Source organism: Macaca nemestrina, chromosome 12 (assembly GCF_043159975.1).
Source record: "Macaca nemestrina isolate mMacNem1 chromosome 12, mMacNem.hap1, whole genome shotgun sequence".
NCBI lineage: Eukaryota > Metazoa > Chordata > Mammalia > Primates > Cercopithecidae > Macaca > Macaca nemestrina.
In genome coordinates, this window is record NC_092136.1 from 19,709,375 (window position 1) to 19,735,189 (window position 25,815).

At 40.5% G+C, this 25,815-nt stretch overlaps 1 protein-coding gene across 28 annotated transcripts in view; it reads left to right on the plus strand.

Annotated features, from left to right (window-relative positions):
• Positions 1 to 25,815, plus strand: part of LOC105471655 (PHD finger protein 21A) — a 192,607-nt gene that overhangs the window by 156,273 nt on the left and 10,519 nt on the right. For 18 of the 28 annotated variants that reach the window (XR_011610605.1, XM_011724255.2, XM_071074774.1 and 15 more), the window contains 6 exons: positions 2,295 to 2,588; positions 15,251 to 15,349; positions 19,008 to 19,059; positions 19,786 to 19,865; positions 20,322 to 20,382; positions 23,248 to 23,411. Coding sequence is in view for 26 of the 28 variants with exons in the window: in XM_011724255.2 (XP_011722557.1) it covers positions 2,295 to 2,588; positions 15,251 to 15,349; positions 19,008 to 19,059; positions 19,786 to 19,865; positions 20,322 to 20,382; positions 23,248 to 23,411 (750 nt within the window). In the remaining 2 variants the exon portion in view is untranslated. Of the gene's footprint in view, positions 1 to 2,294; positions 2,589 to 15,250; positions 15,350 to 19,007; positions 19,060 to 19,785; positions 19,866 to 20,321; positions 20,383 to 23,152; positions 23,176 to 23,247; positions 23,412 to 25,815 lie in introns of all 28 variants that reach the window. The other 10 variants (XR_011610606.1, XM_024789671.2, XM_071074784.1 and 7 more) reach the window with 1 other exon arrangement.

Consider the following 25,815-nt stretch of genomic DNA (forward strand, 5'->3'; position numbering starts at 1 on the left):
TAGCACATACTGTGTTCTCTATTTCAGAAAGTTTTTGTTTTTAGAGATACATGTCTATAGGTGCATGCTGATTACAGAGTAAAATACATTTCTTACTGTTAGTTAGTAGCACCCACCACAGGGTCGTTTTAAGTTCAGCCAAACATTCATAGCAACAAGACTTTCATGGGCCACACTTGGCACCAGTCTACTTGGAATGATACAGGACAGAAACCACAGCTTGTGAGCAAGATAGCATCAGACATTTGTCTTCGATGAGTCCATACAGCAGTCCCTACAGCGGTCCAAGGATAGCTCAGGTGTAAGGAAATAAGCTGCTTACCTAAGACAATGGGAAAGCCACCTTGGCATAGAAGCCTTATGCCCACAGGAGCCAATGTATCTTATAAAAACTACATAGGCATGGCTTTCAAGGTCCCCACAATGGATGTGCCCAAGTTATAAGAGTCACCCCACTTAGGGAAGCCCAAATCATGGGGTCCTCTCAAGCCCATCCAGATTTGATTTAGCAATAAGGGAATTTTTTTTTTTTTTTTTTTTAAAGATGGGGTCTCACTCTATGACCCAGGCTGGAGTGCAGTGGCGCTCTCTCAGCTCACTGCAACCTCTGCGTCCCGGGTTCAAGCAATCCTCCTGTCTCAGCCTCTCAAATAGCTGGGATTACAAGTGTGTGCCACCATGCCTGGCTAATTTTTGTATTTTTAGTAGAGACGGTGTTTCACCATTTTGGCCAGGCTGGTCTCAAACTCCTGGCCTCAAGTGATCCACCAGCCTCAGCCTCCCAAAGTGTTGGGATTACAGGTGTGAGCCACTGTGCCCGGCCAGTAAGGGGTCATTTTTATCATAAGCAATTTTGCCTAGTAATATAGTTGACATTCTTACCCTTACCAGGTTTCCGGGAGAGCAGAGCTAAAGAGTTAATTGAAGGTCAAACCTCATGCATAAGGGGAAAGGGTTTTGCCCACAGGGTCACAGTTTTAAAAGTTTGAAAAATACTGCTTATGGCTGGCCGCAGTGGCTCACACCTGTAATCCCAGCACTCTGGGAGGCCAAGGCGGGTGGATCCTGAGGTCAGAAGATCGATACCATCCTGGCCAACATGGTGAAACCCTGTCTCTACTAAAAATACAAAATTAGCTGGGTGTGGTGGCGTGTGCCTGTAGCCCCAGCTACTCAGGAGGCTGGGGCAAGAGAATCACTTGAACCTGGGAGCTGGAGGCTGCCATGAGCCAAGATCGCGCCACTGCACTCCAGCCTGGCAACAGAGCGAGACTCCATCTCAACAACAACAACAACAAAACTGGCTTATAAAAATCAAGTATGTTACCTGAGGTTACACAGCCAGTGAGTGGTAGAACCAGGATTTGAACCCAAGCAAGGCTGACCTCATGTTTTTAACTGTAACTTTTTTTCACTGTTTTCAGTGAGCCACACATAAACTAGGATAGTGGATAGTGGAGTGAGGATAGAAGTAGACAGATTTGAGAAGTATTTAGAGAGTAGAGGGTGGAGTAAAAAATCATTAAGAGTGATTCCAAAGTTTGTCAAGAAAAGGTCTCTTACTGAGGCAATTATAGGAGGAAGAGAGGATTGGAAGAAGAAATTAATGAGTCTTAGATATGTTGATTTTGAACTTATGAGATACTCAAGTTGAATATAATTCTAAAGCTCAGGAAATGTCTCAGGTTCTAAGGTAAAAATGTGAAAGTCTTCAGTACACAGATGGTAATTGAAGCCATGACATGGGCGAAAGGTCCTAGGAATAATGGGAACATTGGGAAGAAAAGGAGTACCATGGAAAAAAATCCTAAGAAATAGTCACATTTAGGATGAGGCAGAGGAAGAGTAAGCCCACAAAGGAGACCGAGAGGAGGAGTGGCCAAGAACAGGGAGTTAGAGGGCCAGAAATGGGGGTGAGCTGAAGCTGTGGATATGAAGAAATTTCAAATGTGAGTTAAGGCTATTGGCAACATTATGACTATACTATGCACAAGTTCTAGGTGGAACCAGTCTCTGGATTAGGCCTTTGAGCTCAACCAGAAGAGGTGGCATGGTGTAGAAGAGGGAGCTCAGGGTTTAGAATCAAAAGCTGTGTTCTAGGGTGAGGCATGAACCTCAAGAGCTGATGAGTCTTATATAAGATTATATGCCCTGAGGTCTATAGAATTAATATACCAAAATGAACATTAGTAAGTATATTAAATACTATTTCATACATAGAGTGTGGAAGATTTGCTTTTATAGGACTTGAGCAGCTTAAGTAATACAATAATTATTCTCTCTTTCCCCTATAGGTTCGACCCAAGCCTGTGGCCCAGAATAACATTCCTATTGCCCCAGCACCACCTCCCATGCTCGCAGCTCCTCAGCTTATCCAGAGGCCCGTCATGCTGACCAAGTTCACCCCCACCACCCTTCCCACATCCCAGAATTCCATCCACCCCGTCCGTGTCGTCAATGGGCAGACTGCAACCATAGCCAAAACCTTCCCCATGGCCCAGCTCACCAGCATTGTGATAGCTACTCCAGGGACCAGACTCGCTGGACCTCAAACTGTACAGCTTAGCAAGCCAAGTCTTGAAAAACAGGTATAGGCAGAGTATGTACCTGCTCTGGGCAGTAGCCTTGCCTTTGAGGCATTTGGCTGCTGGGCTTTCTCTAAATACATTTTCTCAAGGGCTCTTCATCTCACCACCATTGTCAGTAAGATGTCGCTTATGTGCGATAATTCATCCACGTGCAGAAGGGTCATTCTTACTGAAGAAAGTTGGGTTGCTTTTCCCACCATCCCCTCGTAGATGGGCTGGGATTCCTGTGTGAGTGAGCTCCCCCTGGTGGTTCTGATGTGGAAATTCACAAGCTCTGCTACCCTCCGTCAGGAAACAGATGAGGTAGTAAACAGAAAACGCCATGTTAGTTTCGGCCCAATAAGAATCCAGATGAAGACAGGACTGTGAAAGTCAGAAAGAATAAACAAAACAGGGAAAGGGATTTCATTTCAAAGACTTTTCTTTGATTGTTACAGATAACGGGGAGCCAAACAAAAAAAAATTAAAATTTCCAAAAAGCATTCTGTTAACTTTAGAGGATGCAGACATTTTAGCTCAAATATTGAAACATTTCATTTATATTTCCTGAAGTCAGATTTTATCTTAAAAAACGAGGCTAGAGACATACAAGTAACCTGCAAAAATACTTGAAGGTTCTGTAGCAGAAAGACCTCTGAAAACAACAAAAAGGATTTATAGGCAGTCGCCGTATCCTATTTGAAAAACGACTAGTGATGAGAAAGAAGAATTTGGCAAAGAAAAGCATTCTCTCTCAAGAAAGTTGCTTTAAAAAGTCATCGACCTATTTCTAATTGTTCAGTCTTGACTTCTCATTTATCTGAAAATAGTCTGTGGTGATCCTGAATCTTCTGCTTCTGGATGGACCATGATTCAGAGAGGCTGTTCAGATGCTGCCAGCTGCCTTAGTCGTCTTGAGCAGAGGCACCTATGCATAGAGTACTAGGCCTTATACCCAGGCAGCTCACAAATGCAGTAGACCTTGCACTCAAGAAGCTCTAGGTATCAAAATCTGTGCTTAGGAAATACAAGAACACGTCTCAATTCCTGGGGAACCTATTCAAACCCCAGGAAGTGCTTTGAGAAACATTCAGAAATAAATTACTTGTTATTATTTTTTGAGACAGAGTTTTGCTCTTGTTGCCCAGGCTGGAGTGCAATGGCACAATCTCAGCTCACCACAACCTCCACCTCCCAGGTTCAAGCGATTCTCCTTGCCTCAGCCTCCTGAGTAGCTGGGATTATAGGTGTGAGCCACCACATCTGGCTAATTTTAATATTTTTAGTAGAGACGGGGTTTCTCCGTGTTGGTCAGGCTGGTATCAAACTCCCAACCTCAGGTGACCTGCCTGCCTCGGCCTCCCAAAGTGCTGGATTACAGGCATGAGCCACCACGCCCAGCCCAGAAATGAATTATTTACACATATTTTAAAACAGAAAATTTCAAACTTATTGACAGCAGAACTTTGGTATTAAGCTACTGAGAGTCAGATGCTCAAGCTCATGAGTTTGGGTGAGGACATGTTGTCTTGCGCTGGCTCTCAAAGAACTTCTGAGGAGCCTCAGTGTTCCTCAGAACCTGGTTTCACAACACTATTTTAGGTTATTAAATATTATTTCTCTTTACCTCTTTTTTTGATAAAGGTATTTTAGGAGACAAATTATTTTGGTTTCATTTTTACATTTCTTTTCTGATTACAAAGATAATACAAGTTCATTTTTAAAACAAATTCAGACATTACAAAAATATAAATTGTAGAAAGTGCTTTTCCGCATAATCTAAAGAGAGAATAAACTTTTACCATAATTTTACCCCCAAGAGTTAATTACTATTAACAGTTTAGATTATATTCTTACAGATTTTTTTTTTCTTTTCTTTTTCTTTTTTTTTTTTTTTTTTTTTTTTTGAGACAGAGTTTTACTCTTGTCATCCAGGCTGGAGTGCAGTGGTGGGATCTCGGCTCACTGCAACCTCCACCTCCCAGATTCAAACAATTCTCCTGCCTCAGCTTACCGAGTAGCTGAGATTACAGGTGCCCACCACCTCACCTGGCTAATTTTTGTATTTTTAGTAGATACAGGGTTTCACCGTGTTAGCCAGGCTGGTCTCAAACTCCTGACCTCAGGTGACCCACTTGCCTAGGCCTCCCAAAGTGGTGGGATTACTGGCGTGAGCCACCACGCACGTCCCCAAGATATTTTCTATGTACATGTAAAACATTTTTTAAGCAAAAACCAAAATCAAACTATATATTTTGTAATTTGGTTTTTTTCCTACTTTAATAGATCTTAAACATCTTTTCATGTCCTGGCCTTCATGTTGATAGAGCTTTTTATTTTAATTATAATATTACAAAAAGATATCCTTGAATTCTTAAGAATTAAAATAATTTCTTTTGTAGCAGTAAATTTCATGTTCTCTCTCTCTCGGAGTCTTGCTCTGTTGCCCAGGCTGGAGTGCAGTGGCACCATCTTGGCTCACTGCAAGCTCCGCCTCCTGGGTTCACACCATTCTCCTGCCTCAGCCTCCCAAGTAGCTGGGACTACAGGCGCCTGCCACCACACCCGGCCAATGTTCTCTCTTCTTTTTGGTCTAATAAAGGAATTCAGTCATTGTTATTTTAGTTTGCTGGGCAGCCTGGTGTAATAGTCTTAGAGGTTACCAAGCCCAATCAGTAGAGTCTCTCTTTACACTAGATTGCATTCTCTGGATTCTCTTACTTTATTTCTTTCAACTAGCCTTCTTTTCTATTTATATTTCATTTCCAATATCACATTTATAGCCAGTAAGAGATCTCATAGATCTTAGAGCTAAAGGTAAAACAACGTAATGTTTGTAGCCATGGAAGAACCTGTTCACAGAGTTACCAAACCTGTATCCAACGTTCTCTCTATGACCAGGCTAAATGGGTTCCCTTTTGCTTTCTGCTATTCCCTTTAGATAATAACATCATTCATTTAATAAAAATGTGTTAAGTGCTGGTTGCTATGCTGCATGTGGTGCCCATATGTAAGGTGGATAAACTAAAGCCTGTACCCTCACGGAACTCAGTTTCTAGTGTGTTTGGAGCAGGCACTGAGGCTGTGTCTCCAGGCGAAGGAAGCATGGCCTCCCACATTGGCATAGGAATGGGAGAAGGCAATGCCAGTTCTAACAGCAGTGGTCTCATGTGTCCTTCCCCTGTCAGACATAACCACCTTCCTTATCCACCCCAGATAAGAGATCTTATCCCTTATTAGAAACCACATTACATTGTGGCTCTGAGAAAACAAGTGGTAAGGTTTAAAAATCTCTGAAGCTGAAGACTTGTTTTAGACAGAAAAGTAGATGAAGCCAGAAGACTTATGATAGAGCCTCCACATCACCTCCCTTTGTGTCCTTATCCTCTCTAGCGCTCTAAAATGGGGCTAACACCTGTTGGTGATGAAATGAGATAAGGTATTTAATGTTTATTAGACTGTGCCTGATGGAGTTCTCAGGAATTATGTTTCTTTCTTCTCCACCCCACTGCACACCCTGCAACAAAGACTTCTATGTATGTCGTCAAGGTGGAGCTACTGAAAAATATCTAAGGTTCTATGGGGAAAAAAATTGCTGCATTACCATAAATATTTTTCATAGGAATCTGCACAGTATCTTCTAAAGAGGAGTACTTACAAGATAATAATATTATCCGATGTATTATCTTCAAATTTCTGTTTTCCCTGTTTAGTAAACCCGTGCTAATGCCTCCCGTTACCCCAGTTTAATACTGGTGCTATAGTAGGGAAAATAGATCCAAGTGACCAAACCATGAGTTTTGCTTTGCCTTCAATCCCAATCTGGATGAACAAAATTATTTGGACATTTATTTGCATCTGCCTAACTTTGATTTTTCATGCAGACAGGTATATAAAGTGTACTTGATTAACTTCATTCTAGGTTTGTGCAGCGTTTTTGGATTCTTTTATGATACCAAAAAGAATAGGAGTTGCAAATTCTGATAACCGTGGGTTCGAAGAGGAGATGTAAGTGAGTGAAACAGGCTAGGAGTAAACAACTGGATTTTTTATTTTTCCACTTTCAGTGGGAACATGAGTATAAGAGATATCCCACGTTTATTCTTAATTCCCCTTTAAAATAATAAGTAAGACAAGCGTGATAATAATTGACAATAGAAAATGGAAGAAACTGTGGCAAACTGCACAGTAATATGCTTCAGCTCAAGGAAGCAGCTGCTTCTTGGCAATAACAAAGTTTTATCACATGGAGACTTTTTCAAGAAAAGCCTGAAATCCAGATGTTTTTAAAAGTTGCCTAGTTGTTAAAATACTGGTAACTGTTTAAACACCATATAGGCAGAAAATAACATCTGCAAGACAACTTCGAGTCTGCGTAATGGTTTATAATCTCAGATAGAGACCAAATTTCAGGTGCATCAAAGAGATAGCTATGAATTCTTTTTTGTTTTCTAATCCAATGTTTTTTTTAAAATTGAGGTGAAATCACATAAAATTAATCATTTTAGAGTAACAGTTCAGTAGCATTTAGTATATTCACAGTATTGTGCAACCACCACTTCTATTAAGTTCTACAACATTTTCATTACCCCAAAATAAAACCCAGTATCCATTAAGCAGTTACTTAACTTTTGCCCTCCACCCTGCCACTGGCAATCACCAATCTGCTTTCTGTCTCCATAGATTTACCTGTTCTGGGTATTTCATATACATAGAATCATACAATATGTGATTCTTATGTCTGGCTGCTTTCACTTAGCATGTTTTTGAGAGTCATCCATATGGTAATACGTATCAGTGCCCTCTTCTGTTTTAAATGGCTGAATAATATTCCATGAGATGTATATACCACAATTTGTTTATTCATTCATCTCTTGATAGACCTAGGAAATCATAAGACATTGGTTGGTTCCACTTTTTGGCTATTGTGAATAGTACTGCTGTGAACATTCATGTGCAAGCATTTGAATGACTACTTGTTTTCAGTTCTTTGGGGTATATACTTAGGAGTAGAAATTGCTAGGTCATACAGTAATTCTGCTCAGCTATTTGAAGAACTGCCAAACTGTTTTCCACGGCAACTGAATCATTTTTCATTCCCAACAGCGGTATATGAGTGTTCCATTTTCTCCACATCCTTACCACACCTATTACTTTCCTTTTTGTTTCATTTATAGCCATTTCAGTGGGTGCGAAGTAGTGTTGATGTGCATTTCCCTAATGACTAATGATGGTGAGCATCTTTTCATGTGCTTCTTGGCCATTTGTACATCAATGAAAAAAGGTCTATTCAAATCCTTGGCCAATTTCTAAATTGGGTTGTTTTTCTGTTGTTGAGTTGTAAGAGTTCTTTATATAATCTGGATACTAGACCCTTAACAGATACATGATTTGCAAATATTTTCTCCCGTTCCGTAGTTTGCCTTTTTGCTTTCTTGATACAGTCCTTTGATACACAGCTGATTTTTGTCTTGATCTTGTACCCTACAACTTTGCTGAATTTATTTATTAGCTCTAGTATTTGTTTTATGGATTCTTTGAGTTTTTTTCTGTGTAGGATCATGTCATCTGCAAATAGAGATTTACATCTTCCTTTCCAATTTGGGTGTCTTTTATTTCTTTTTCTTGCCTAATTGCTCTGACCTAAACTTCCAGTACAATATCAAATAGCAATGGTGAAAGCAAACATTCTTGTCTTGTTGCTGATCTGAAGTGGAAAGTTTTCACCATTGAGTATGATGTTAGCTGTGTTTTCATAAATGTTTTTTCTAAAGTCAAGGAAATTCCCTTTTATTCCAAGCTTTCTGAGTGTTTTTATGAACAGATACTGGAATTTTTTAAATAAAAAATGTACACGTATAAGGTATACAATAAGATGGTTTGATATACATAGTAATATGATTAATGTAATCAAGCTAATTAATATATCTCCTCACATAGTTAACCCTTTTTGTGTGTGTAGTGGGGTGCTACATTTTGACAAATGCTTTTTCTACACCAATTGAGATGTCATGTTTTTTTTTTTTTTTTCCCTTTGGTTCTGTTAACATGGTATATTATATTGATTTTCTTACGTTGAACCACCCTTCCATTCTTGGGATAAATCTGGCTTTATCATGGTGTATCATCATTTTAATATGCTCTTGAATTCAGTTTACTGGTGTTTTGTTGAGGAACTTTTGTTGTTGTTGAGAGTTTTTGCATCTATATTCATAAGGGATATTGGTCTCTAATTTTCTATTCTTTTTGTTTTTGCGTTTTTGGAGGCAGGGTCTCGCTCTGTTACCCAGACTGGAGTGTAGTGGTGCAATTGCTGCTCACTGCAGCCTCAACTTCCCAGACTCAAGTGATCCTCCCATTTCAGCCTCCCAAGTAGCTAGGACTACAGGCATGCACCACCATCCCTGGCTAATTTTTTTACATTTTTTTGTAGAGATGGGGTCTTACTTTCTTGCCCAGGCAGGTCTTGAACTCCCAGGCTCAAGTGATCCCCCGACCTTGGCTTCCCAAAGTGTTAGAATTATAGGCATGAGCCACCAAGCCTGGCCTATAATTTAATTTAATTTTTTTCTTTTGAGACACGGCAGGATCTTGCTCTGTCACCCAGGCTGGAGTACAGTGGCACGATTTCGGCTCAAGTGATCCTCCCGCCTCAGCCTCCCAAGTAGCTGGGACTACAGTTGTGCACCACCATGCCTGGCTAATTTATATATATATATTATATATATATTTTATATATATATTATATATTATATATATTTTATATATTATATATAATTATATAATACATATAATAATATATATAATATATAATTATATATAATATATATAATAATGTATATATAATATATAATTATATATAATATATAATATAATATATTATAATATATTATAATATAATAATATTATATATATTTTTTTTTTTATTTTTATTTATTTATTTATTTTTTTGAGACCAGGTTTTGTCATGTTGCTCAGGCTGGTCTTGAACCACCCTGAGCTCAAGCTAGCCTCCTGCCTTGGCCTCCCAAAGTGCTGGGATTACAGGCGTGAGCCACTGCACCCAGCCCATTTTCTTTTTTCTTTTTTTTTTTTTTTTTTTTTTTTTGAGCCGGAGTCTCACGCTGTTGCCCAGGCTGGAGTGCAGTGGCGCGATCTCGGCTCACTGCAAGCTCCGCCTCCTGGGTTCACGCCATTCTCCTGCCTCAGCCTCCTGAGTAGCTAGGACTACAGGCGCCTGCCACCGCGCCCGGCTAATTTTTTGTATTTTTAGTAGAGACGGGGTTTCACTGTGGTCTCGATCTCCTGACCTTGTGATCCGCCCGCCTCGGCCTCCCAAAGTGCTGACCCAGCCCATTTTCTGTTCTTTGGTGTCTTTGGCTTTGGTATCAGAGTAGTGCTGGCGTCGTAGAATGATTTAAGAGTGTATTTTCTGGAATTTGAGACAGATCGGTGCTAATTCTTCAAATGTTTGGTAGAATTCACTAATAAAACCATCTGATCTTGTACTTTTTCCTTTTGGGGGAGAATTTTGATTACTGTTTCAATCTCTAGTTGTTACAGGTCTGTTGAGATTTTCTGTATCTTGAGTCAATTTTGGTAATGTGTGTGTTTTTAGGAATTTTCCATTGCACCTATGTTGTCTAGTTTGTTGGTGTACAGTTTCTCAGTATATTCTCCTATAATCCTTTTGAATTCTGTGAGATGTAATGTCCTCAGTTTCATTTTTGGTTTTAGTTATTTGTATCTTCTTTTTTTCTTAGTCTAAACCAGAGGTTTGTCAATTTTGTTATTCTTTTTGAAGAATCACCTTTTGGTTTTGTTGATTTTGTTGTTCTTCTCTATTTCATTTATCCTCATCCTAGTCTTTTAATTTCTTTTTTTTTTTTTTTTTTTTTTGGCTTTGAATTTAGTTCTTTTTCTGTTTCTTAAGTTGTAAAGTTAGGTTATTGATTTGAGCTCTTTCTTCTTTTTTAATATAGACTCTTAGCAGCTATAAGTTTCCCTCTGAGTACCGCTTTCACAGCATCGCATAAGTTTTGGTATGTTGTGGCCTTGTTTTCATTTCTCTCAAAGTATTTTCTAATTTCCCTAGTGATTTCTTCTTTTACCCATTGCTTGTTTAAGAATGTATTGTTTAATTTCCATACACTTGTGAGTTTTCCAGTTTTCTGTTGTCATTAATTTCTAGCTTCTTTCCATTGTGGTTGGTGAAGATACACTTATGTGATTCTAGTCTTTCTAAATTTATTAATATTTGTTTTGTGGCCTAACATATAATCTGTCCTGGAGAATGTTTCATGTACACTTGATAAAAATATGCATGCTGCTCTTGTGTAGTGGAGTATTCTTCATATGCCTGACAAGTCTAATTGGTGTATGGTGTTGTTCAAGTTCCCTATGTCCTTTTTAATCTCTGCACAAGTTTTATCCATTACTACAAGTGGGATATTGAAGTCTCCATTTATTATTGTAGAACTGTTTATTTCTGTCCTCAATTCTTTCGAAATTTTTTTCATATATTTTGGGGCTCTGTTGTTTGGTACATATATGATTGTAACTGTTATATCATCTTTTTGAATCAACCCTTTTGTCAGTATATTATATAATGAGCTTCTTTGTCTCTTGTAACAGTTGTTGACTTTAAGTCACTTTTGTCTGATAGTCCTATAGCCATTCATTATAAACATCCTTTCACTTTCAACCTTTTTGTGTCTTTTTCTCTAAAATGAGTCTCTCTTACAGCATATAGTTAGATCATGTGTTTTGTTCATTCTGCCAGTCTGTCTTTTAATTGGTGAGTTTAATTCAGTTACATTTAAGTGATTACTGATAAGGAAGGACTTAATGCCATTTTGCTATTTGTTTTCTGTATATCTTATGTTTTTTATTCTTCATTTCCTCTAATACTGCCTTTTGGTTTGATTTTTTTTCCTAGTGTGTCATTTTCATGCTTTCCTCATTTCTGTTTCTGTATATAATTATTTTCTTAGTGGTTACCATGGGGATTACAGTTAACATTCATACATTTTTAACAGTCTAGTTTGAATTAACCCCAGCTTAGATTTTTAAAACCCTGCTTGTATGGTTTCAGTCAAAGCCCCAATCTCAGCATCATGTAATATATCCATGTAACAAACCTGCGTTGTACCCTCAAATCTAAAATAAAAAATAAATAAATAAATAATAAAAGCTTTGCCAATGACAATAAAGGAAAAAGAAACTCTGCTCCTATACAGTTCTGCCCCCACTTTATGTTGTTACTGTCACAAATTATATCTTATACATTGTGTACCCACTAATACAGATTTATAATTACTTTGTGCATTTGTCTTTTAAGTCGTATAGGAAACAAAAAGAGAAGTTAAAAATAAAATAAATAATAACACTGGCTTTTATATTTATTCATCTAGTTAGCTTTATTGGAGTTCTTATTTCTTTATATGGCTTCCAGTTACTGTCTAGTGTCCTTTCATTTCAACCTGAAGGGACTCGCTTTAACATCTCTTAGAACTAGTATACTAGTAGTGAATGTCCTCTGGTTTTGTTTATCTGGGAGTGTCTTAATTTCTCCATTTTTGAAGAATGGTTTTGCAGGATATAGAATTCTTGATTGATAGGGGTTTTTTTTGCTCAGCACTTTAAATATATTAACCCATTTCCTTCTGGTCTGTAACTTAGTTGGATGGTTCTGGCTGACAGTCCCTCACAAGTTTGCAGTCAAACTAGTTGGCTAGAGCTGCAGTAATTTTAAGACTGTGCTACAGCTTAATAATCCACGTCTGAGCTCATCACATGGTTGTTGGCAGACCTCACTTCTTCTTCACTGGCTGTTGGCTGGAGGTTCCATTCGTCACACCTGGGCCTCTCTGTAGTGCTGCTCACAAAGTGGCAGCTGGCTTCCCCCAGAGCAAGAGATCCATGAATGAAAGACACCCTCCACTACCACCAATGTCTTGATTGTTTTATTTGTATTTTTGTTTTTGGATACTTTTGGTATTATTTATATAGCACTGAGATAATCATACTTTTTCTTGCATGAGAGAGAGAAATTTAAACCTTGGGTAATTTTTTAGTGGAGAGGAATTGATTTGCCCTTCCTTAAAAGCATTGCCGCTAATTGCTTTACTCAGCCTTAGAAATGTAAGTAAGAGACTCCAAGAGACTTCACACAGCCTTGGAATGGAACAGCACACCCTTATAGTTGACCTTCTTTTCTCCCTCCTCCATCATACTTCTGTCCTTCCTATTCAAAGAGACATGAAAATAAGCTTTCTGGGCATCCAGGACTTTTAAAATGTCACTGTAAACTACTTTCCCATTGGTGGTTTGTTTTATGGAGGAAATGTGTCCTTTTTGATTAAAAATTTTGTGTGTGTGTGTGTGTGTGTGTGTGTGTGTGTGTGTGTGTGATGGAGAGAGAAAGACCTGAGTGATTGTCCCTTAGATCATACTCTTCACTCAGAAGACCAATCAGCTCTTTACTGTACACCTGCTCTGCATGAAGTACCATAATAGGCGCAAAGGGGTGCAAAAACAAGAGATGCATAAAACAATTCCCATTCTTACATAGCTTTTAGTATAAAGGGGGAAATATGAGAGAACACCAGTGGGGAAAAAATGCAAAGCAGCCTTTGTGCCCCAGAGCACTGGTTGCCACAGTATTGATAAGGCAGATGCTTACGCTTTCCTTACGTAATCATATAAAAGCAGAAGGAAGATATGGAAGTGACCAGGAAAGAAAATGAAAGATCTTTGTGCTTGTGTTAGTTTTTCAGATCTAGTAAAATATTTCCAGCATAATGATTTTTGAGAGCTTTAGATGTCTTGTTTGTAGGACCAAAGTCTCATGTAGCCCCTGCCCATCAATAACCAGTTTTATTCTCACTTATTTAATTATTGTTGCCATATGAAAGGAGCATTACTTCCACATTTTTTCTAATTTTGAAAAAGTAAATTAGGTTTGTGTTTACAGTTTTATATTTCCTGTTTTAAAATTATTTGAGTATTTACAGAGAACTTCATAAAATGAGTTAGCCATTGGTCATGGTAAGAATAGTAATGGGGCCGGGCACGGTGGCTCATGCCTGTAATCCCAGCACTTTGGGAGGCCCAGGTGGGTGGATCATGAGGTCAGGAGTTCAAGACCAGCCTGGCCAACATGGTGAAACCAGTCTCTACTAAAAATACAAGAAAACGATTAGCCAGGTGTGGTGGCACGTGCCTGTAATCCCAGCTACTCCAGAGGCTGAGGCAGAGTATTGCTTAAACCTGGAGGGGTGGAAGTTGCAGTGAGCCGAGATCGCACCACTGCACTCCAGCCTCCGTCTCAAAAAAAAAAGAGAATAGTAGTGCAAGCCCAGTCTACCAGTATGCTAGCTACCTTTAGTATTTGAAGATGGTAATCAACTGGTGTTTCTTCTGCTTGAGTAGACGCTTCTGGAAGAAGAGGCTTGGAAAAATTAGGAAGTCAGCCTCTTGCAAGATGGCCCACTCTTAGCAATTGCATCTCTCCTCTGATGGATTATATAGACAGATTTTTAATATTCCATGTAAGGGTAGTTCTGCAGTCTCTCTGAGATTATGACTGGAAGTGTTCTGAAATAGAAGGCTATGTATGTAAGTTGTTTTCAATATCATTCTGATCTTAAGCAGGTTGTGGGCTGGAGCTTGACCTATAATATAAAAACAGTAGGCCGGGCGCGGTGGCTCACGCCTGTAATCCCAGCACTTTGGGAGGCCGAGGCGGGCGGATCACAAGGTCAGGAGATCGAGACCATCCTGGCTAACACTGTGAAACCCCGTCTCTACTAAAAATGCAAAAAATTAGCCGGGCGAGGCGGCGGGCGCCTGTAGTCCCAGCTACTCGGGAGGCTGAGGCAGGAGAATGGCGTGAACCCGGGAGGCGGAGCTTGCAGTGAGCCGAGATCGCGCCACTGCACTCCAGCCTGGGCGACTAAGCGAGACTCTGTCTCAAAAAAAACAAAAACAAAAACAAAACCAAAAAAAAAAAAAAAAAAAAAACAGTGGGTGGCTCATGTCTGTAATCCCAGCACTTTGGGCGGCTGAGGTGGGCAGATCACCTGAGGTCGGGAGTTCAAGACCAGCCTGACCAACATGGTGAAACCCCGTCTCTACTAAAAATACAAAAATTAGCCGGGTGTGGTGGTGGGTGCCTGTAATCCCAGGTACTAGGGAGGTTGAGGCAGGAGAATTGCTTGAACTTAGGAGGCGGAGGTTGCAGTGAACTGAGTGCCATTGCACTCCAGCCTGGGCAACGAGAGCAAAACTCCTTCTCAAAACAACAGCAGCAGCAGCAGCAAAAAAATCAGCAGGCTTGCTTCTGGGAAACTACCCCCACATCCTAAAATACATGGAAATCAGAAAGGACAACCTGTACCATATTTTTATACTTAGGAATTAAATTGTATTTTTCTTTCCATATACCTTATTTAGAGTTGTATTTATAGATCCATATGTAGCCATGCAATATAATAACTTCAACAGGGGCTTTACATTTTAGTTGCCCCTCCCCCCATGAAATCTATAGTATTAACTTTTGTATTAATATGTTCCACATTTGAATATGTTGTCTTCTTTCTTGCTACTATTAAACTTCTGATTGCTTCACCCTTTTAATAAAAAAACAAATTCTGAATTTTTATTTAATTTTTCTTTCCTAGACAGTTAAATCTCACACAGAAACAGATGAGAAACAAACAGAGAACCGCACCGTCACCCCACCTGCTGCACCCAAACCAAAACGGGAGGAGAACCCTCAGGTAGGCCTGTGTTTCCAAAGGCAGGTTGCAGTCTATGGTGTACGGTTTATTCTCATGTACCAGAAGGGGCACCTACTCTCTGAATGATGAAATGAACTTGATGTTCATCTTCTAATGCACTTTTATTATTCATCAATGTTATTGCCAAGTCAAATTGGTCTAGAGTGGAATTCTTAGACTGTAGTCTTGAGGGTCCATGCACTTGTACATAGGCATTTTGATTGTATCAAAGGAAAAGTTTTTTAAAACATTATTCTTCATATGCATGTTACAAATTCGAAATGTTTTTTTTTTTTTTTTGCATGTTACAAATTCGAAATTTTTTTTTTTTTTTTTTTTTTTTTTGAGACGGAGTCTCGCTCTGTCGCCCAGGCTGGAGTGCAGTGGCGCGATCTCGGCTCACTGCAAGCTCCGCCTCCTGGGTTCACGCCATTCTCCTGCCTCAGCCTCCCGAGTAGCTGGGACTACAGGCGCCCACAACCGCGCCCGGCTAATTTTTTGTATTTTTAGTAGAGACAGGGTTTCACCGTGGTCTCGATCTCCTGACCTTGTGATCCGCCCGCCTCGGCCTCCCAAAGTGCTGGGATTACAGGCGTGAGCCACCGCGCCCAGCGTCCGAAATGTTAAGATGAACGATGATTTTTCCCAGCTGTCCCATTGCGTTCCTAATCATTACTGTGTTGTGTTTGTCTCAGCCAACATTTATAAGATATCCAGTTCACTCAGCTAATGTGTATTTATATTATCAATTGCAGTTATTAAATGTGCATTTTGTTATAACCATTGTATTACATTAGAACACCAAACCCAAAATGAATTAGCTCAAAAGTAATCCATTGAAGCATAAAAGTAGGGATGAAAATAGTAACATCTATACCACAATTTAGGATACAATTATAAACATAAATAGCAAGGAAGACCCTGATAAAAATATAGAATGTGAATCTGTATGTCCTTAGACAAGGAGATTTTTTCAGTTTGATGCTTTTGCATAAGCAGCTATAAACAGAAAATGTACACAGGTAATATGATGATGAATATCTGATATTTCATTTGACCAGTAATTCACTTGCCTCTATCCTTAGTACATTCTTCATAATGAAACCATGTGAAATAGTGGCATAAAGTCATCAAAGCTTCATGCCATTTTTTTAAAGTAGTGATTTATTGGGCCAGTTCAGGTTTCCTAAAACAAGTACAAAATATAATTCTTTCTGATATGAAATGAATGAATTTTTAATTTTATCTTTAAAAAGAGGGCCAAAACTTGAGCCAAAAAGAAATACTAGCCACAGAAATTGCTGAGGAACTTGTGAAATCATCCACAGAATTAATAACAAGTATTATGCTCTGAGGAGGAAAAATTGAGCAAAATTTCCCTATCAAAGGAAACTGAAGGATCCAACCTAGGCAAACATAGTGAGACCTTGTCTCTGCAAAAAATAAACAAAAGTAACCAGGTGTGGTAGCGCATGTCTATAGTCCCAGCTACTCAGGAGGCTGAGGTGGGAGGATCACTTGAGCCCGGGAGGTCTAGGCTGCAGCGAGCTGAGATGGTGCCACTGCGCTCCAGCCTAGGTGATGGAGCGAGACCCAGTGTGGGCAAGCAAGTACCATCATGTGTAGTAGCAGATAGTTCACCTTCTAGTTGGACAGAATCACTGCCATAAACAAAGTAAATTAGCTCTTGGCATATGTGGGGTACATATATGAGGTAAAAGTTCTTGGCAGCTTTTTATTCTATCATCAAAAATTTAGGCTGGGCATGGTGGCTCATGCCTGTAATCCCAGCACTTTGTGAGGCTGAGATGGGCGGATCACCTGAGGTCAGGAGTTCAAAACCAGCCTGACCAACATGACGAAACCCTGTCTCTACTAAAAATACAAAAATTAGCTGGACGCAGTGGCGCGTGCCTATAGTCCCAGGTACTCGGGAGGCTGAGGCTGGAGAATTGCTTGAACCCAGGAGGCAGAGGTTGCAGTGAGCCGAGATCGTGCCACTGCACTCCAGCCTGGGTGACAGAGTGAGACTCCATCTCAAAAAAAAAAAAAAAAATTTATTCCACAAGAGAGGAATTTTTTTCTCACTTAATTATTTTGTGAACTTGATCTAAACTGGCAAAGATGATTTGGGTGTGAGTGGCCAAGAAGGGTGCTGTTACTTGCTTAAAAGAGGGTGCATCTGAATATCAGTCCACACACTGCTTCATCAAAAGAGCAACAATTAGGGGAGAGCCTCTTGATCTTGATTATATTTCTAAGGAATAGTGAAAATTAGGAATGTAGTCAGTTGGCAACCACAAAGTGTATGTCACTTCAACATACAGTTTAGAAAACTGGAAAGGCCAAGACTGCTTTTTCTTACCGGACTAATCTGGCTGTCAAGGGGATAGGTACCCATCTAAGTTTTTGAAATAAGAAATAATATAAAAACATTTCTTCAGGACTCTGAAGTTACCAGTAAAGGACATTTCTGTGTTCTCAAGTGGCTTGGTGAAGAAGTTTATTTTCAAATAGACTGACCCTATCACTTCAGGCCAAAGTGGCATAATATCGAGGATATGATGTCAGGACTTTTAAAGATCAAATTGTGGTATAAATAACTCTACAGGAGTATGTCTTTTACAATTGAAGATGTTCTTTATTCATCAGAGAAAGAAATTGATAATGTATTATTTGGCATATTTAGAAACTGCATGCAGTAGTACAACAGAAAATGAAGACACACTTTTCAGACCACATGCAAGCAAAGAAAAGAATAGAAATCAATTTGTTTCCCTCTCCGGCTTGAAGAGTCTTAACATTCCATCTTCGGGGCCCAGTATTTTCACCAGCTTAGTTTCTGATGGAGTCCTAAGAGTGGTCTTCAAAGAGAAATTGCTCCATAATTTTTAGGTTCACGTGTGATTGAAAAATCATAGTATTCAGCAGAAACACCTGCTGTCGTTCCTGAAAATCATTTAGCTGTGAGTTAGCATTGTCCTAAAAATCATTTAGCTGTGAGTTAGCATTGTGGCAGTATAAATGTGAGAAACTGGGACCCAGTCGTGACAAGTGAAACACTCAGAATTTGGAGCTTGTTAAATGGGAGGCTCTTTAAAACCCTCTGCATGTTTTGTGAGTATGAAATCGTCTTCTTTTTAAGAGGATTTTTCTGTGGGGCGGGGAACTCGGATCGCACAAGATACTGATTTCTGTCATTAAGAAAGAAGATGAGGCCCCAGTCCTTCTCTTTTGGCCCTGTTAGACCAGAGAGCCTCTAGAGCAAACTTTCTAACCTGTGGCCCATGGGCCACATGTGACCCAGGATGGCTTTGAATGTGGCCCCATAAAAATTTGTAAACTTCCTTAAAACATCGTGAGGTTTTTTTGTGATTTTTTGTTTAAATTTCATCAACTATCATTGGTGTTAGTGTATTTTATGTGTGGCTTGAGACAATTCTTCTTCTTCCAATGTGGCCCACATTGAAGGAAGCCAAGATTTTGGACACCCCTGCTGTAGAGGATCTCCATGGCTCCTTAGAGAACGTCTGCTCTTGTGCGTTCATATGTGACCTGCCCACTGGGCTGGCTTTCCCTAATGTCCTACTAGGAACTGGCAGTTGGCTTTGTGAGAACCCAGACTGAAGTATATTCTTCTTTTGTTTCTCTGGCACAGAAACTTGCCTTCATGGTGTCTCTAGGGTTGGTAACACATGACCATCTAGAAGGTAAGAGAAGATATTCTTGGCACTGCCTTTTTTTCTGGCCCACAGCTTTGTTCCTGAAAATGGTGTTTGATTGAATTCCTAGAATAGAAAATTGGAACACAAATAGAGTATGATTCAGCCAGTGTGGACTTTATTTCCTTTAGTGGGAAAATTGCCTTCCCTCTGTCTAATGTTCCTATCATTATCCAAACTACTGTCCTGGGAAAACCTCGCCAGTTGCCTAAATTAAGGTGACTTCTGTTCATTTAGGGGAACTCTTCTTTTTCCGAACAGCACAAAGTAGCAAGCACTCTTCCAACAAGTCTATAATTTCTGGTCACTCCAGGTTATCAGAATGTTGAGAACAGTTACAAAGCTGTACCTGTCCTGCTTATTTAATTCAAGAATGGTGAACTTTGGTTATTCAGTTTAAGTCTTATGGATAAAGCTCATCCAGACCTGAATATACAGCAGTCTAAAAATCAGGACAGCTTGTTTACAAGGGCTGTCTATTGTTAAACTCTCCACAGAGAGCCACGTGTGGGACAGCGTGGTCTTGCAGGTGAGAGTAGCTGGTCCTACACATTTGCTGCCAGTAGTGTGCTTGCCTCTGTTGAGGCTTCAGTGAGACAGAGACTTGTCCCTAATTCTGATTTCTTATGGGAAAACCAATAGATAAAACAATGAAGTTAAGTTTTTTAGGTTCTCCATGTCTCTCTTTTAATCAAAACTTTTTCTTCTCTCAAGAAATCCAAAGCAAGAGGCAAGAGCGAAAAAGAAGAACAACAGCAAATCCGGTCTACAGCGGAGCAGTCTTTGAGCCAGAGGTATTACTGGCCAGCGCCTGGCCCTTCCCTCACGTTGCAGTTTTATTTATGAGCTGTTCGGTGCCTCCCCTCTGAAAACCTGCTGAAGAACAGCACCCTGATTGTACTTGGCCAGTTCTGTGAAGTGGTAGATTTTTTTTGACTTATCATTTTTATTAGTCACTGCTTACCCCTTAGGTTTTTTTCCCTAAGTTTCAGCAGATACACGCCCACCTTAAAATTTTAATTCATCCTGACTTCAATACAACTGTCATCGGCAAGAGAGGCAGACTTCTCTGAGATAGTCTCTGAGAGCCAAGTACATACAATAAAACCCTTGAGCATTGAGACCTTAGGATGATTAGCACTAACTAGTTGGCATGTTGACAGTCATGCCGTGCTTGATCTTTAGCTTGTGCCAGTATTAGTAATAACCACACTATTCAACAGTCACCTTTCCTTCTTCAATCCTCAAAGCGTAAGAAGAGTGCAGTCACATACCTAAACAGCACAATGCACCCTGGGACCCGGAAGAGAGGTGAGGACCTTTTTATATCTCTCCCTTGCTGCTGTTGCTTTTGCTTTCTGTGTGTGTTTCTTCTCCTTCCCTCCTCCCATCATTATAGGACCTAACTCCTCTATCCTTTGAAAATAGTTTTGTTGTTCTCTGAGAATGGGAGAGAAAAGAGAATGAGATTTCTTATTAGAGTTCTGTATGTTGAATCAAAAGCTGACTTTACTAGGATTCTGGCAAAGCTGACTCAGGGGAATGGCTTAATGTAGCATTTCTGCCCCAAGCCTGCCAGGCCATCCATGAGTAGCACAGTGAACAGAACCCCATGTAAAAGGAAGCATTTGAGTGTCATTAAGCAGAACAGAGCACTGCCGTTGCCAAGGTATTCCTAATAGTGTCTTGGTTGTCCTACTGCTGGCAAGGCCAGAGTGTGACGCTGAGTTTCTTGGAGCTGCAGACTTTCCAGGAAGGAAAGAGGTAGCCACACTTGAGAACTTAGAATCTTTGAAAAGAGGACATCTCCAACTAAGGAAGTAAAGGTCACTCTCAAAACAGGCTTCCTAAAGAACAGATTCCTAAAGAGCTCCAATCCCATATTTCAGACCTTCCCATGGATATTCCAGAATCTTACTTTTAGGCAGAGCAGAAAAAGCAGCAGGAGCAGCATCTCTCACCATGCAGGTCTAAATAGGTCTTAACAGCTCAGGGTTTGAGCTCATAAACAAGGTACTGAAATGTTCTTTGATGTCAGTAATACATCCCAAGGTCCTTTTCTCCACATGGTAATGTGTCCCTGAATTATAGTTCCAGGCTAGAAAGGTTGCAGAGTGAGTGGAGTAGCATACTAATTTTTGCATGTGCACACACAGTCTCAGAGCTATTGGAAGCTCAGGAGGTCATCCTGACCCTTTGTCTGCCTTAGGCAGGACTACACTATTACCATTCCCTCCCCACAAAAAAGATATCATAGCCACCCTTAGTAACCCATTCTAATGTTTCATCAGTCCTGTCCTTCAAGTACTCAAAAATATTTAGATGGGAAACTGTAAGTCATGACTTTATATTGATTCCTGGGCCACAGTAACCAGTACTCTAAGTTATTTTTGTTTTGTTTTGTGTTTGGTGGTTTTTTTAGTGACCCCGATGCAGTTCTCAAAAAGGAGCCCCCCAGCCAGAGGCCACAATAATTGGCCTGATAGTGGGCAGCATCTGCTAAGAGGACAGGGGTTAAATGAGCTAGAAAGACCTTGGCATCTCTTGCCAAGGTCAGAGGATAAAAGCCTGCATCCACAGTGCCTAGGATATGCCTTTTGTGGGTAAACAAGAGAGCATTCATCTTGTTCTTCCCCTTCCAGCAGCACTGAACTCCCTAATAAAGACAAACCAGTAAGAACTGTCTTTGTACTGTAGGCATCACCAATTTAACACAGAGAGGTAATATTTTTGTAACATCTGACAGAATCATGACTCTTGTGCATAATCCTAATATAAATCATAACTGTTGGCAAAGTCGTGATCCTACATACCATTTACCGGTGCTTATAGGCAATTTCGTACCTCTCTGTACCTTTTTTCCCCCTTGGTATATTGGGCATATACATTTGATCACTCATAGCTTAGAAGCAATGACCTTGGCCCTTAGAAGACAAGGGCCCTGACTTAGATATGTGGTGAGGCAAGAGTGGCTGCCCTAGACTTTCTGTACCCATGGGGCTCATTTAAGTTGCTTTGTAGCCTTGAGGTTTGAGTCAAAACGCTCTTATACAAATCAGATGTCTCAGGAGTGCTGATGCCAGGGCCTTTCCTGAGACTTTTAAACAGCTCCAATTTTTAGAGATGTAGTTCATCAGGATGTTTGTCATGTAAAATGGAGAGACAGCTGCCAGTCAACTGGGGAGGGTATCCAGGGACAGAAATACTTTAAAATTCATACTTAAAAATTCATTGCTAAGCCCAAGCATCTTTTAAGCTCTTAGGTTTCAAGCTCCTCCCAGAACATACCTCTCAATAGCTCTACCAGCAAAGGGTAAGAATAGTTAACTTGAATTTTGCCTGTCTCCACCCTCATAAAATGCAGACAGAAGAGAGAAGGAAAAGCAGAAATCCTAAATAAATCAGTCTGTGGGAACTGAGAATCATTAATAGTATTGTGAGAATGCTGATTGCAGAGAAACTTAGAGAACAGTATGCAAAAGATATGAAAAAATAAAGTAAACTCGGCCGGGTAGGGTGGCTCACATCCCAGCACTTTGGGAAGCCAAGATGGGCAGATCATGAGGTCAGGAGATCGAGACCATCCTAGCTAACACGATGAAAGCCCATCCCTACTAAAAATACAAAACATTAGCTGGGCTTGTGCCTGTAGTCCCAGCTACTCGGGAGGCAGAGGCAGAAGAGTCACTTGAAGCCAGGAGGCGGAGGTTGCAGTGAGCCGAGATCGCGCCACAGCACTCCAGCCTGGGTGACAGAGCGAGACTCTGTCTCAAAAAAATAAAAAATAAAAATAAAAATAAACTCATTCCTGGCCCTGGCTCCCACTGAGCTCTGTTATCTTGGTTCTTGCACTAGAAATCTCAAATTGCAATAGTCCAGGAACTTCACCACAATCTGCCCAAGGTGAGGTCTTTCTATATAAGCCAGCACCTTCTGTCATTCTCCAGAGCTCTCTTATCCTCCCTTCTCTTGAGAGTCATGTAGTTGTTTCTAATGACATTTAAATCTTTGCTTCTCTTCCTTCCTTTGGGACTGTTGAATTAACCTTCTGTCTGCTACCTCACTTCCTTTTCCATGCTAGCCAATGAGGAACACTGGCCAAAGGTATGTAAGATCATTTTCCCCCTCTCTTTCCCTCCCCCTTTTTCCCTTTTGTTCCCTTCTCTTGGTATATAGGTCGTCCTCCAAAATACAATGCAGTGCTGGGGTTTGGAGCCCTTACCCCAACATCCCCCCAATCCAGTCATCCTGACTCCCCTGAAAATGAAAAGACAGAGACCACATTCACTTTCCCTGCACCTGTTCAGCCTGTGTCCCTGCCCAGCCCCACCTCCACAGACGTAAGTAACTTGGGAAAAGCACACTGTCTTTCTGAGAGCTTAAATTGGGAAAAGCGTTATCATATGTTGTCTCCTTACCGACTTGCACCTTCTTGACTAACCCTGAAACAGCAATTAAACCCTATAGAATGCTTGTTATACCATGTAAGGCAGCTTTCTTTTGAGTTTCCAGGCCTTCCATGTCCTTGAGAAACATGTTAAATATAACCTCATGGAACTCAGCCAGCTTTCAGAGTCTGAATTTGATCTACTGTGAATGAGTTCTCAGAAAACAGATGGGGCGGGGAGATCAGCTCATACAATTGAGAGGTGTGCAGGTTTCTGTCATCAGTGTTTTGGGAGTGGGGAAAAGTGAACAAGGCATACGGTTCCCCAGCAGCCCTTGTTTGCTGCTTCAAATACAATTCCAGAAGTGGAAAGTTTTCTTTAGAGCAAATGTATTCAGCAGAGTTGATCAGAAACAGCTTCTTGAAAATCTGTCAAATACTTAGTAGCCCTTCACCCACAAACTGCAGGAATGTGAACTAGTGCTCTGAATGTTTAAATGAACCTCAACAAAGCTCAGAATTCACTCAGCAGATACTTACTGAGCGCTACTCTGCTGACCAAGTGCTGTTCTTGGGACTGGGGACACAGCAGGGAACAAAACCAACTCCCTGTCCTCAAGGAGCTCATCTGAAGAGGCAGATAATAAGAAAGTGAATATATAATATGTCAGGTAATGATAAGTGCTATGAAGAAAAATGGGGCTGGGCGTGGTGGCTCACGCCTGTAATCCCAACACTTTCAGAGGCCGAGGCAGGCGGATCATCTGAAGTCGGGAGTTCAAGACCAGCCTGGCCAACATGGTGAAACCCCGTCTCTACAAAAACACAAAAATTAGCCGAGCATGGCACGCTCCTATAATCCCAGCTACTCAGGAGGCTGAGGCAGGAGAATCTCCGGAACCCAGGAGGCGGAGGTTGCAGTGAGCCGAGATTGCGCCACTGCACTCCAGCCTGGGTGACAAGAGTGAGACTCCATCTCTTAAAAAGAAAACAAAATTGGAGTGGATTAAGGGCATACAGCATACTGGCCGGAGGCTGATGTTTATGAAGAGTGGTGAAGCCTCTCTGACAGGAAGTGAAGGAGTGAACCATGGATCTGGGGAAAGAGCCTGCCAGGCAGAGGGAACAGCAGTTCAAAGCCCTGAAGTGGGAGTGTGTGTGGCATCTTGAAAGAAAAGCAAGAGGGCCAGGATAGTGGGGCAGAGCAAGCTGGCCAGGGTGGTGGGAAATGAGGCCTCAGAGGTGTCCGGGCCAGTTGCGCAGGACTTTGTGGCTTTCGTTCTCAGTAAAATGGGAGACCATTAGAGAGTTTTGGGCAGAGGAGTGACATAATTTTTCAATATTTATTTGGAAAATTTTCAAACCTACAGAAAAGTTACAATAATGGTACAAAGAACCAATGTATATCTTTCACATTGATTCACCAGTTGTTAACATTTTGCCACATATGCCTCTCACCTACCATACACACTTATTTTGGGGGAACCAGTTAACAAGAAGTTGCAGACTTCATGAATCTTCACCCTAAAATATTCCACTATATATCCCCTAAGAGCAAAAATACTGTCTTATGTAGCTACAATGCTTTTATCAAATTGAGGAAATTTAACACTAGTAAAATATTACTATATAAAATATACAGTCCATATTCAGATTGCTCCATTTGTCCCTTACTTGCTTTTGTGACACTTTGTTTTTTCTGCTCCAGGGTCCAATTCAAGATTACTCTTGACATTTATTGTCATGATATTGTCTGTTTGGTAATCCTTTATTCTGGAAGAGTTTCTCATTCCTTGTCTTTCATAACATTGATGTTTTTAAAAAGATACCCAGTTCCTCTGTAGAATGCGTCTCCGTTTGGATTGTGTGATTTTTTTTTCTCAGCAGTAGATTCAGGGTATGCATTTTTGCAGGAGCGCTAATAAGTGACGATGGGTTGTTATCAGGGTATCACAGCAGGAGGCACACGTTGTCAGTCTCTCCTGTTGATGATGTTAACTTGCGTCTCCTCAGATAGTTTTCTGTCAGATTTTTCTACCTGTAAATATGCCTTTTTCCTGTGGTGGAGATAGCTTTGAGTCTGTATAAAAACTGTTCCCAACAAACTGTTACCTAATGTTTTTAGCATCCTTTAATGATTCTTGCTTGCATCTATTATTTTTAAGGTGTACGCAAAATCAACTTGGATTTTAAAAAGGATCACTGTGTCTAAAATATGCAGAAGAAAAGGGCCTATAGGGAAAATAGGATGGAAGCAGGAAGACCAGTTAGGAGGCTATTGCAATTGTCCGGGCAAGAGATGATGGGCAGGCACGGTGGCTCACACCTGTAAATCCTAACACTTTGGGAGGCCAAGG